General features: G+C 37.8%; 1 protein-coding gene across 4 annotated transcripts in view; it reads left to right on the top strand.

Moving 5' to 3' along the window:
• TAFA2 (TAFA chemokine like family member 2) overlaps window positions 1-12,275 on the top strand; it is a 179,947-nt gene that overhangs the window by 125,272 nt on the left and 42,400 nt on the right. For all 4 annotated transcript variants that reach the window (XR_010363682.1, XR_010363681.1, XR_010363683.1 and 1 more), the window contains one exon: window positions 5,107-5,213. Coding sequence is in view for 1 of the 4 variants with exons in the window: in XM_064422529.1 (XP_064278599.1) it covers window positions 5,108-5,213 (106 nt within the window). In the remaining 3 variants the exon portion in view is untranslated. The remainder of the gene's footprint in view (window positions 1-5,106; window positions 5,214-12,275) is intronic.

Below are 12,275 nucleotides of genomic sequence, written 5' to 3'. Positions count from 1 at the left end.
GTGAGAATGTACTCATGTCTGTTCCCCAGCTTCCTTTTGGAATCAGAGTGCACTTTGTGTCTGTTACAGGCTGTGTTGTATGAAGCAGAAGGAAGATTGATTTTCACGAGCTACCTTGTACCTGATGTAATGAAAGTGGCAAATTACTTGTTCCCTGAGCAAACATGACACGAATGTCATAGAGGGAATTTATATATATGCAAATATATAGGGGTCACATTGGTGTAATTTTTACAAAGTGACCTTATTCACCAGGGGGCCATTTTTAAATCTGCATTTGTCTACATGGGAAAGGCTGAATGAAACTGCAAATACCTGCATTGTGTGGGATGTAGCAACTAACACAACTAATAATAATGTACGATTCAACACAGTAGAGAAGATAATTTAAATGGCTGCTTTGTTTCTGTACAAGAGACTTGGGGTCTCTAGTGATTTCTACTACTCATTTAGGCTTTTTCTGAAGTAGCAAATAAAATATTTGTCATACAAAGAAAACTAAGAGGATGTGGGACTAATTTTCTATAAGATTTTTGTCTCAAGCATTTTGTCATGATTCAGTAGAGAAATAGGCTTGTCTCTCTTTGTGAACAGTTGCATTCACAGGATCTGTGCATTTGCAAAAGGCAAATGAGCCTTACTGACAGTGAAACTTCCCACATAAGTAAAGCAGGAACAAATGAACTTTAAACAACTTCAGAGAATCTGTTTTATGTAAAGAAAAGAAAAATAAGGAGCAACAGAGAAGAATGCTGTTACTCGGTAGGAAACATGACAATTTTACTTGTGTATAAGTTATTAAAGGAAGAGTAAAAGCTATTTTTTCCTTTCAGTTTTTACTCCTCAACAACAAAAATAACATGAGTTTATACTTCACCTAAAATCAGAAAGCAAGTCTGTTTAGCACTGGTCATGCAATGTAAGATAATTCCCACGTGATTCTCCTTTAATTCTGAGCTATTGGCAAGGTGGCTGATCTCAAGTCCAGAAACAAAGAAGGAAGAAAGTAGAAATACGAAAGCTTATGGATGCTACATTGAAAATACACATCTGTGCATGGCATTGTCAGTACAGCTGAGTGGTTGGACCCCATCTGCTGTTGAAAATGGGCTGACAGCGAGGTGCAGCAGTGACAAGGAGAGCCTGTGCAACACTGGAGTGTATTCACGGTTTGCTGTTGTTGAGCCACAGAGGGCAGGGGGAGGAATTCTGCTGATGTGGCAGCTTGTGAAACTCCTCTGCAGCATCAGATATGGTTTCGCCCTGAGAAAAAAAGTCCTGCAGTTTTTTTGTCACTAATCACCAGAAGAGTCTATTCTTGAGTTCATGTTACCAGACTGGTGTTGGTCTCATGGAGTGTGCTTCAAGCAAAAGAAATCTTAGGGAGCAAAAGTAACAAATCCTGTGAATGAATCCTTGTGTTATGGTGTCAGTGAAGAGCCAGGCATAACAGAGCCATCTCACACTCAGCCACTGCCTGTTTGAATTGTGTGGGTGACATCTTTTTGTTATATTTTGAAAGCATTCCTGAACCACAAAAGGATCTATCTTTCTTTTTTCTTGCTTCAGAGCACATTGAAAAATGTACTCAAACATGGTAGACTTTCATATCCTCTTTTGTGTGAAAGTGCAGAGAATTTCTTGGGTTCATTTCCAGTATCTTAGGTTAGAAACTGAAGGAAATTGTTACACATAAAGCTCATGTGTAAAATTGATTTTCACATGTAGGTGTTTCCTATAGCATGGCTATTCTCTGTTTTGATCAGCTTTGTCTTATGTGGCATTATTGAAGGCTGGATGGATCACAGTGAGGGAGAGGTTCTGAAGAAAAGAAAGTAAATAAAATAATGTCTCAAAAATAAAACTATTCAGGTTAATATCTCTAGTTTGTCTGTGGAGCTCTGCATCACTTCTAGTAAAAGCAGACATAATTTCAGAGCTTATTTTTCCTACTTATCGCAGCCAGTTATGTAGTGCAATAACAGTACTGAAATGGACTCAATTTTATTTCCTGGATGCACTTGCCTGACATAGATCAGGGTTGCAGGAGGCTAATAGTTATCTCAGAGCTGAGGTCAAATACTACCAAGTCCCAGTGTTTTCTCAGTGCCCTATCATGGGCTGTTTTGCAAATCCATAACAAAATAACCAGCATCAGGGTTTCAGAGCCCGGGTGATAATGCATGCAGTGAGATACTGGGCATATCTCATGGCATCTCTGTCCTCTCCTTCTTTTCTAGCTCCTGACTCACTTTGTCAATGATGTGCATCCATCCCAACCTCTCAGCTTCTTGGACTACAAACCCTTCATTTTTTGTTTCAAGGGCTGTGTTGCTACAATGTGGTCCTTGTGTGTAGCAGTACTGCTCGGAGCAGAGAGCTTCACGTCTTTGTGCTCATGCAGCCTCTTGTCTGTCCTTGGACTGACCACTGAGGGTGACAATGCACACCATCACACTCTGGGTCTGGGGTTGTATAGCATAATTGCTTTGAAGGTTAACATCATCTTTGAGATTTTTCTATTTGAACAGCTGAATGTTATGAATGCTTTAACTGATCAGGGTTTTTTCTGTAGTTCTTCTGGTGGCCTCTGAACTATTAGTCCCAAACTGCTCCTTGCACTGATTTTTCTGTTAATTATGTTTATTATGAGACTATTATTAGACACAGTTCAGATTTTTGTCCTTCTAAAGGTGAATACCACTAATAACTAATGCAGAAAAATGTAATAAGCTTGTGGTGCAGAAAGTGGTGAATAATTTTTCTCATGATTGGGAAATCTAGCAATGGCAATGAGCCCAGACTTTCTGTGTCAAAGCTGAAACCCTTCCCTGACTTTGCAGTCTCACTCAGTGCAAGCTTACTCCTTTTTGGTGTGCTCAGCTGTGTGCAGGGGTTTGCATCTTCACTCTGCCATGCATCCTGAGGGCCACTGTTCTCAGGCAGAGAGGTTGTTTTTTTCTCTTTCCCTGCCACTACTGTTTTTCCTGATGCATTTGCATTTTCTGATGTGCATTTGCTGCCAGTCTCACAGCACAGTGAGGGAGTCTGGCATCAGCAGAATACAGGAAGAAACTGTATTAGATTCAATCTTGCTTTAATGGTGCAAGTCCCACTGGGTTTTGAGCAATGTTATGTAGGTGAGGAAGAAAGATTTGATTTTAATGAGAGATGACTTGGCACCAGGAGCATAACAGGTGCAATATGAGAATCTAGAGTGAAAGAGTTAATTCATATTCTTTTCACAGAGATAGCTGTGAAAGAGCATATGCTGAATGTGCATTCTAGTCTCATTTTTTTCTTATTATTTACAGTGACAAATAATGTATTTCCCTTTAGCTTTGAGGGGTTCATAAACCTGGAGCTGATGATGAATATGCAGTTTACACTCCAAAGGCACTGGAAGCAGTGCAAGAAGGCAGACCTTAGAGTGGTTCACAGCACACTGCGATCTCTGCTGTGATTATTAATCAGTCAGGCTTTCAGGGGCACACACACCATCCTGGCTACAGCACTTTCTCACTCCTCTCTCCTTTTGCTTGATAAACGTGATATCTAAACCTCTGGGAAACACATAATAAATGTGTGACTTCTGTAAAAGGATGCTCAGCACTGTTTGCTCTGAATTCATGTTTGAAAGGGTTTGGTGCACTCTTCAGTGGGTTGTTAGTTTCAGTCATGTTTTCTTACACACAGCCTGCTCATCAATCTCCTGGAGAGCAAAATTGGCCATTCTGGGGGAAGTGGTCTGGTTTCAAGTCTGGAAGTCATAAGTGTAGTTGTGGGGTGTGTGTTGCCTTATCAGATTGTGGTGTTATATTTGAAAGAAATTTGCTGAAAGGAGAGGAATTGTTTTGAAGAAGTGGAAAATGATTTAGGACTTTCAACATATTACTGGTTAAATCTGTATTAAAGCAGTCTGCATTTCAGAGTTGTGGTTGCCCAGGATAGCACTGTACACAAGCAGAGGAGAAGAGGTACACATGAATTCCTTTGGGTTTCTTGTGAACACAATAGGAGAAAAATGTGCAATCATAATCAAGTAATGCATTTTTTTCTGCTCATAAAAACAACCTAATTCCAGGCATTACAAAACAGCAACAACTTTGTTCAAGTGATCAAATTTTCAGCTTTTTTGTATAAGTGGTTTGAAATAGTTGTCATTGTTCTGTTGACCTATCAGCAGAAACATGACCATTGTGTAGAGCTGTTTCATAGCCAGCTCCCTAGAATTCTTCCACAGGGAGGAAGTGAGAAAAGGACTCATTACTGTACCTCTTGCCACTTTCTGCACAACTGTAATCCTTAAGCACTAGAACCTACATGCTTGAAGTTGTCTTTTTGGCAGGTGGAGGGGTATTTTTACTTTGGAGGAGTTTAGTGAGAAATAAGTCATGTGTTATCTTGTGCTTGAACCACTCTGGTGGCTCGCTGTCACAGTGAAAACATCACTGAGTGAGATGAGGGGAGCTCTGTGCAATTTCCCTTGGTGCAGTAAATCAGATCTTTTCATTACCCAAAGGTAGTGAGGAGAGAGGGTACTGAACCTGCCCTGCTCTACTTCATATTTCCAAACCCCTCAAATCTTCCTAACAGGATTTCTCTGCAGGAGGACCGGGACATGAACTGAAGGTCTATTCAAATCTGTTATCGCCTTAGGACTTGTGGGCAAAATCCAAAAAGAGCTGCAATCCCAAAAGTTAAAAACACCACTGTATGATCAGAGACAGATGCACAACCATGACTGGCTGCAGACGCAGTAGTGGAACTGCTCAGTTTATCAAAACCTGCTCAGGGATGCATGGGTTCATCCTTCTTGCCAGCTTTGGAGTCTGCTGTGGTTATGAACACTCTTTGTGCCCTGAGAGAAATGATGATGCTGCTGAATTCTCCTGGTACTGATGGGTGGAGGAGTGCTGTCAGACCAGGATGGGAGGTTATGTTGCTACTTTATGTACCTCATTTAGAGTTCAGCAGAATTCAAGACTTTAAGATTGTGAGCTGGACATTTATAAAAACTTAGTCAATTCTCCTTAAATTAAGAAAAATATGTCTTTTTAAGTAATCTTAAGATAAATATTTAATTTTGTGTATTTTTCTTTTCAGGATGAATAAGAGATACTTACAGAAAGCAACAAAAGGAAAACTGCTAATAATAATATTTGTCGTAACACTGTGGGGGAAATTAGCATCTGGGGCAAATCATCATAAAGGTAAGAAATTCTGTTCTGTTCTATCATACTGTTGTGTCTGTGGCCTCCATCAACAAATTCAGAAGAGTCTGATCTATGTGACCTTTTCTCCTCATGTGTACTTGTGTCTTGTGATACTGGTTCACTAATCAGCATTTCACTAAATGCTAAAAAAGAGGAATAAAAAAAATAATTATTGACTATATTTTATCTCACAAAAATAGTTATCAGCAGATATATATGATGCAAATTAATTCCTGGAATGAACCCTAGAAAGAAGCAATTTTTAGTAGCTTATATGATGCTTCTGTGTGCAGTTTTCAACCAAGATTAACCTCATGGATAATGTATATTGAATGACACTGTTTCATCATCCAAAAAAGACTGCCACTTTGCAGTATTGTCTGGTTTCTATGCTTTCCTCCTAACACCTGAGCAGGAACTTTTTGTGACAATGTGAGATTTGTTTTCTCTTGGTCATTCCAGCCCTTAATATGTATGTATACATACCAGCATAAGCTGTGATGGATTATTTAATATTGCAAAAAGGTCTTTCTTTTGCATGTGTGCTTCTGTTTACCCTAACACAAGGAACAAGCTCTCCAGATTCACAAACTAATGCCTTCTTATAGGCTAATAGGACTTGTGATCTGCAGTATAACAGGATTTTGAACTCCATTTCTCATTGTCATATAGTGTCTGTTGGCTGTTTATCTGCTTATACAAGATCAGAATAAACTCTAACAATGTGGGTAAAGCAAGCTAAGGAGTTAAACCCAGAGGAAGGATTCCAAAAAACCCCAGTTAATTAATTTCTCTGGTTTCATGTACATTTTACAATGTTCATCTAATGATAGGATTTTATGAGCAGGTATTTTTATATATCAAGCTGCTTGATATTTTTCAGTTGTGTGAAGATACCTTTCTTCAAAATGACCCACTGATTAAGGACTTCAGGATGCAGAGACACTTACGCAGTCTTATACAGTTTGCAATTCGACTGCAGACAAAACAGTCTGATGTGGTCCAGCAGGCCACCAGCTGGGCATCATGCCAGACAAGAACTGTGCTGATACCCTTTCCTCAGCCTTGTTCCTCCTCAAACCAGAATACAGATTCCTGCTGTGGCTTCCCAATTTAGTTGTCTATTGGAAAAGGGCCAAGATATCCTGCATATAGCCTGCATTCAGAGTTCTTTTGCTTTGGTTATTTCTCTTAAAACATGCAAAAAGCCAATATCCAGACCATTTTGATTCTATGAGCAAGGGCTGGTCAAGCTGTGTTTGCTTCTGTGAAATTCAAACTTCAAGTTATGCTTGCTGTACTTTTTGGAAAACTGACGAGTAAAACCTATAACCATGTATTTCATAGAAACAAATTGTAACCATAAGGACTATTTTGGGATTTAGTGTTTCATAATTGAGAAAAATAACATCCACCACTAATTGTAGCTTAGCTGTATGAGGGAAACCCCAGCAGAACTATACATTGATTATCTGGACAGTGTTTGTTGTTTAAACCTCAGCCTTAGAGCAGAGAGAACTTAAGGAATATTTATTTTTTTTTTAGATAAAAAAGTGCATGGCCCCCCTTAAAAATGAGATTATAATCTGTAGGGTCTTCTTTATATTCCTGCAAGCTAACAAAATGCTCCTTTTTCATTAATTTGTGTCTTTTCATGGCTTTAACAAAATATATAATAATGAAAAAATAATAATGAGAAGCATGACTTGAGTATTTAATTTGGGAAAAAAATTTGGAAAAGCATCTACTTTACCTGTTTAATTTCTTTTGGAAATAAAAAAATATTCAGAAACATTTTGGCTTGTGGAATTAGTAAATCAGCTGCACTCACTATACTGGGGATTTTTTTAAAAAAAGCAAAACTCAGAGTTATGCAGCTCAATTGCCATTGATTTCCAAAGGTACTGGGAATTTGAATTCCCATTGTATCATAGAAAATCTTCCCCCTGCTCTCATGGCAAAAATGGAGCCAAGGTACATTGAAGGAGAAGTTGATGCTGTTCACCTTTGCATGGAGTTTCCAAATACTGAGTAACATGTGAGTTTTTTCAACACTAATTATCCCTAGCATCATTAATCTTCATTTATAGAAGTCCTTACTAACATATTGACATGACAAACCCTTAATGACTTTGAAGGAGCCCCTACAATTCCAAAAATCAATAATCTGCATCTGAAAAAAATCTTTATTTCCTATTGACTTACTCATATTATTCACCAGTTGCACTAACTTTCAAACCAATCTCTTTTTCAGAAAGCTATTGTTAAAGAAAAGAAAAAGTACAAGAAGAAAAAGATCATCAGTGTGTGAAAAATTGTTTAATGAGCATTCTGCTCTCCAGGCAGACTTCAGGAGGAATATAAACAGATAACTCTGACAGGCTATGAGTAGGCTTGTTGCATTTATTTCTGGGATGTGGCACAAATGAAAACTTCCAAGTCAGCAGCAAGAAAAACAGAGGTCAAGGCAGGGCATGGGAAACAAGGCTCTGAGGACCAATTGAGCAACAGGGTTACAAGCTGGGATTTCAGATTACATCTTTTCAGTGTGATGTGTGCGGGTGCCAAATCCACCCCTCTTTCTCTTGAAAGTCTGGTTTGAAGACACTTCTGCTCCCATTATCTTGACTGATGGTTGGAGTTTCATCATTCTGGACAGTAAGTCCAAGAGCTAAGAATGTTAAACAGTGTTTAAAACAACACAAATCTTATTCTTTTACTGCACACAGGATTATGAGTTTTTCAGTGTGATTCCAGGATATGCACATGCTTATATTCCATTTATCCTGTCTTTTGTAAAAAAACCCAGTAACTTTGCTATTTTTCCATTTTGCTGTGGAACCTGATACCATGGTGATGGGTGCCTTACCCAAGCATGTGCACCTGAGAATCAGCTTGCAGTACCAGAAGCATTTGTGCTGAAGTGGCTGCATAGAGGAGAGAGGCATATCAATCTCCAAAAGGACATTGTCAAGTGTATGAGTCAAAAAACTGATAAAGACTAATCCTGATCCTCCTACACATTGCTAGCCCTTGGAAAACAAACAAAACAGTGTTTGCTGGCAGATATGGCAGGCAGGCATCAGTTCAGCATCACTGCCTTTTTGCTATTTCTGTCATAGGGAGCATGAATTGATTTGATGACCATTGTATCACAGCCCATGTTTAACGTGTCAAGTGTTGAACTGGTCCTTTGGAGAAAAAAATGTACTGATACCCCCTTACAAGCACTCCTTTCTAGAGAAGAGACTACTGTGGCACAAAATTTCTACCCTAAAATTAAAAACTCTTTCAAGATACATAAATTTGTGAACTTTTTGATCACTAAGGTTTTTTAAAATTGATAATGCAATAAAATATTCTAATTAAATGAAGAGCGCTTTTGAATCTAAGTATAGTTTAATATTTCTCAAAATGTAAAACAACAAGTCTAGCATTGGTTTTAAATCCTGGAAAAAATAAGAAGTAACTTAAAAATATGGCTAATGATGAATGCTTACATGCCAGAAGGAATTTGTTACAGAACCAGAAAACACTCTAGGTAGATAAGTAATTGTGTCTTTTTTAACTTATCATGAAAAGTCACAATAATTTATTTTCATTTAAAAAAGTCACTCAAAAGCTGGACTTGTTAATCTGATGCCTATTATATAGATACACTAAACTATCATATGAGATGCAGAATTGCTGCTCCTACTTGTCTGTGAATTTGCACTAAATTAGAAGTCTGAGGGAATATCTTTCTATTCACAAGGAGATAATGCAGAGGAGGAGCTGTTCCAAAATCCATCTGAATGAAGGAGCCCCTAAAGCTGATGGTTAAGTCACCCTTCTTGGATAAGTCTGCCTTTCTCAGCTGCCTTGCTGAGGCAGGAACACCGCTGGCACCAGTGCTGCGATGCAGCCTGTGCCAAATGTGCCCGGATTTGGGAATGGGTATCACTATGAGAAACAAGAAGCTACATTCCTAATGTTTTGGGACTCTGTCTAGTTAAGACTAGAGAATAGTCCCAAAGCTTACATAGGACATCTCTGAAGTATTCAGTATTTCTGTAAAAATACCTTCATCATGAGGTTATAGTGGTTTAGTATGGGTTTACATTTGTCCTTGCTATTGAGGATTTTATATTGTGTAGAAGACAGCATTCATAACACATAAATAGAGGGCATTTGTATTCAATTTAAAAACAGAAAGTAGCCTCAGTGCAGAATACAGAAACCAGATATAAGATATTTCTTCCACCTAAGTAACCACTAGAGAGCTACATGCTCCCTCTTGTTTTCCTTCCAGTGAGCTGAGTGAGCCCGATTTGGAGGTAATGCCATTTTTTGGGAATATAAGATATGTGGTTTGAGGTATGGAGGGCACCAAATTCAGGACTCCCAGTTCCACTATGGGGGATCTATTATAAGGGGTAAGCAGATGCAGTATTGTTTTTTCCTCAGTTTGCACTTTTTTGAAGTACCTATACTGTAACATTTGTTGAGGGATCTGACCCTGCTGATAAATTCACCTTCTGGTTGTGTGGACCTGTCAAAGGACAAAAGAGTTGTTCTGCATATTCCCAGGTTCTTTACTGGAATTAGAAAATAAAATGTCCAATATTTAAATGAGAGAAGTTGCAGGCATGAAGAGGAATGTGTGTGGATGCCTTAGGAGCTGCCAGGTGAGGCTGGAAACTGGTGGGTACAGTCTGTCAAAATATTAGATGGACACATCCGCTCATGTATTATTTTTGTGTCAATCAGTCCTGCTTCATTCAAAAATTCTTTTGTCATATTCGCTGTCTCAAACATGGACCATCTTATCTCTTTTAGAAGTTTGGCGCAGAGATAAATTCTTTTAAATGAGAATGCTTTGTGTGCAGCTTTCACTAACCTAATTCTAAGTGTAATTAATGTTTAAATATAGAAACAAAGGAAGATGATAGTTATTTTAGCAGGCATAGGGAAGAAAGATATTAGATGTTCTTATCTAGCTTTAGCCTGATTTGGAAGTTTCAGTCATCAGGATCAGAACCTAATACAAAAATTGCCATTTCCCTGAAGATAAAATAGAACAGTCAGTCAAAAACTTTTGTATCAGTATCTGTCACTGCAATCTAAAATGTTAATACCATATCTGTTAGAATTCAGGAGATAACATTCCTTGACCATCTGCCAGGATCTGAAGGGAAAAAGAATCTCTTATTGTTAAGGTGCCAGTAGTTCTGATGTTCACTAGGAGATGGGTGAAGAAATCTTTGCAATAGCAGAGTTGCCTATTTCTTCCCTATACTGCCAGCTCCATCACAACAAAAGTCTGTCTTCACTTTTTTCCCCATTCCCACTGTCACCTTGGCTGTGAATCCTGTCTGTCCTTGAAGCAGCCATGGAGGGACAAGTTCCAGGGTTGCAATGATGCAGCATGCATTTTCCCTTATCCTGATCACTTAAAAATATTTCTATTTATATTTGGCAAGTAGTAGGGCTTTCTATTTATATTTGACAAGTAGTATACATACAAGTAGTGTGAGGTTTTTCTGAGAAAAGGAAAAGGACAGGGTTTTTTTTTGGGCCTGGTCTTCTAATCCCTATGCCAAATTTTTTATTAACTTGCCACAAGTAAGTACCCAGAGTAATTTTCTTAAATATATTCAGATTTTTATATTGTAGAGTAAAGAAGATGATTGTAAAAAATGTTACATTCTTGTAAAAGGTATAGTTTACAAGTTTACAAGGTAGATTTTACAGTTTCAAATTCCAAACTTTTTAATATCTTCCTTTAGATAACTGTCCTACCAATCAAATGTTTCTTTAGCCAACTTCTGTTTCAGAAGATTAAAATTTCCTATACTTCTTTGTTAGGAAAATATTGTAAGGTCTTAGGACTGAAAAAAACCACTGATAATATGCTTATTCTTCTGTTACTTGTTCCTATCATAAGTAAATGTTGACATTTCCCTAATACTGGAATCTGATCCACTTTTCCAGCTTTATATTCTTGGTCTCAAATTCCTCCAGTAGAGTTATGCGTACTGAGTAATACATTCTGCTAGATTTCTTTATTCTTATGCCTAGGAAAACAGAGCGTTTACATTTGCATGCCACAGTTTTTACTAAAATCATAAAAATAGTATGAAATAAACTGTTGCGCAGTTTATTTGCACAGTTTTTGTTGATCTCTTGGATCTGTTGATCAGAATTTTTATTTTTGTGTTAACTTTTTAAGTGCTCAATAACGCAGCATATAGTAATGTATATTTTTGTTAGCCATTCCATATTTAAAATATTAGTTTCTGGGCTTGCAGTTATAGTCTGAATTTTTCATTTGCCTAAATGCATATCATATCATAGAGAATGTCTTAAATAAAGATGTTAGATGCAGCTGTGATCAGGAAGGAAGAGAAGGACTGTTTAGTGACCTGGAGACACCAGTCATACATCCTGGAGCAGGATGCTGTGCCACAGCAAGCCATGGCATTGCTGCAGTTGCCTGTGCCCACTCTCCAGAACCTTTCCTCTTTCTGAAAACAATTTTACTCATTGACTGTACTGGCTGCACTGCCTTTATGAGGATCCTTCCAGTACAGATATGTACTATAGGAGTTGTAAGCAGGACAATTGTTACAAAATTTTAAAGGTAAATATCAGATGAGTTTACACAAGTAAACCTTTTGAGGAAATGTTATTTTTCTGTCTTTATATAAATACTTAATTCTGGTAACAAAAGTTTGCTGAGTTACTCGGAGGATGTGAATCCTTATGTGCAGGAAAGTTCTGCACGTACTTATGGTTGAAGTTTCCAGCCTTGGAATTGGACATGAACCGTAGAAAAGGCAGTATTTGGATCCTCTGATGCCTTTGGAGCCAATGGATGGATTATCTTGAGATATATTGGACAGTTGTGACAAATTTATATCCAAGACCCTGAAATCAGCTTTTTGTGGTAGAGAAATCAAGCAGATTTTTCTCCACTAGTATGACAATTTATTTTTTTTCCTGTCTTTTTTCCTTGAAGAAATACATCTGGGACTATCCAACAAGAATATAATTGAAAAGAAAATCTGATTAGTTTAA

This window comes from Passer domesticus, chromosome 5 (assembly GCF_036417665.1).
Source record: "Passer domesticus isolate bPasDom1 chromosome 5, bPasDom1.hap1, whole genome shotgun sequence".
In the NCBI taxonomy this organism is placed as follows: Eukaryota; Metazoa; Chordata; class Aves; order Passeriformes; family Passeridae; genus Passer; species Passer domesticus.
Note: the sequence above shows the minus strand (reverse complement) of the source record. Positions and strands in the feature narration are given on the sequence as shown.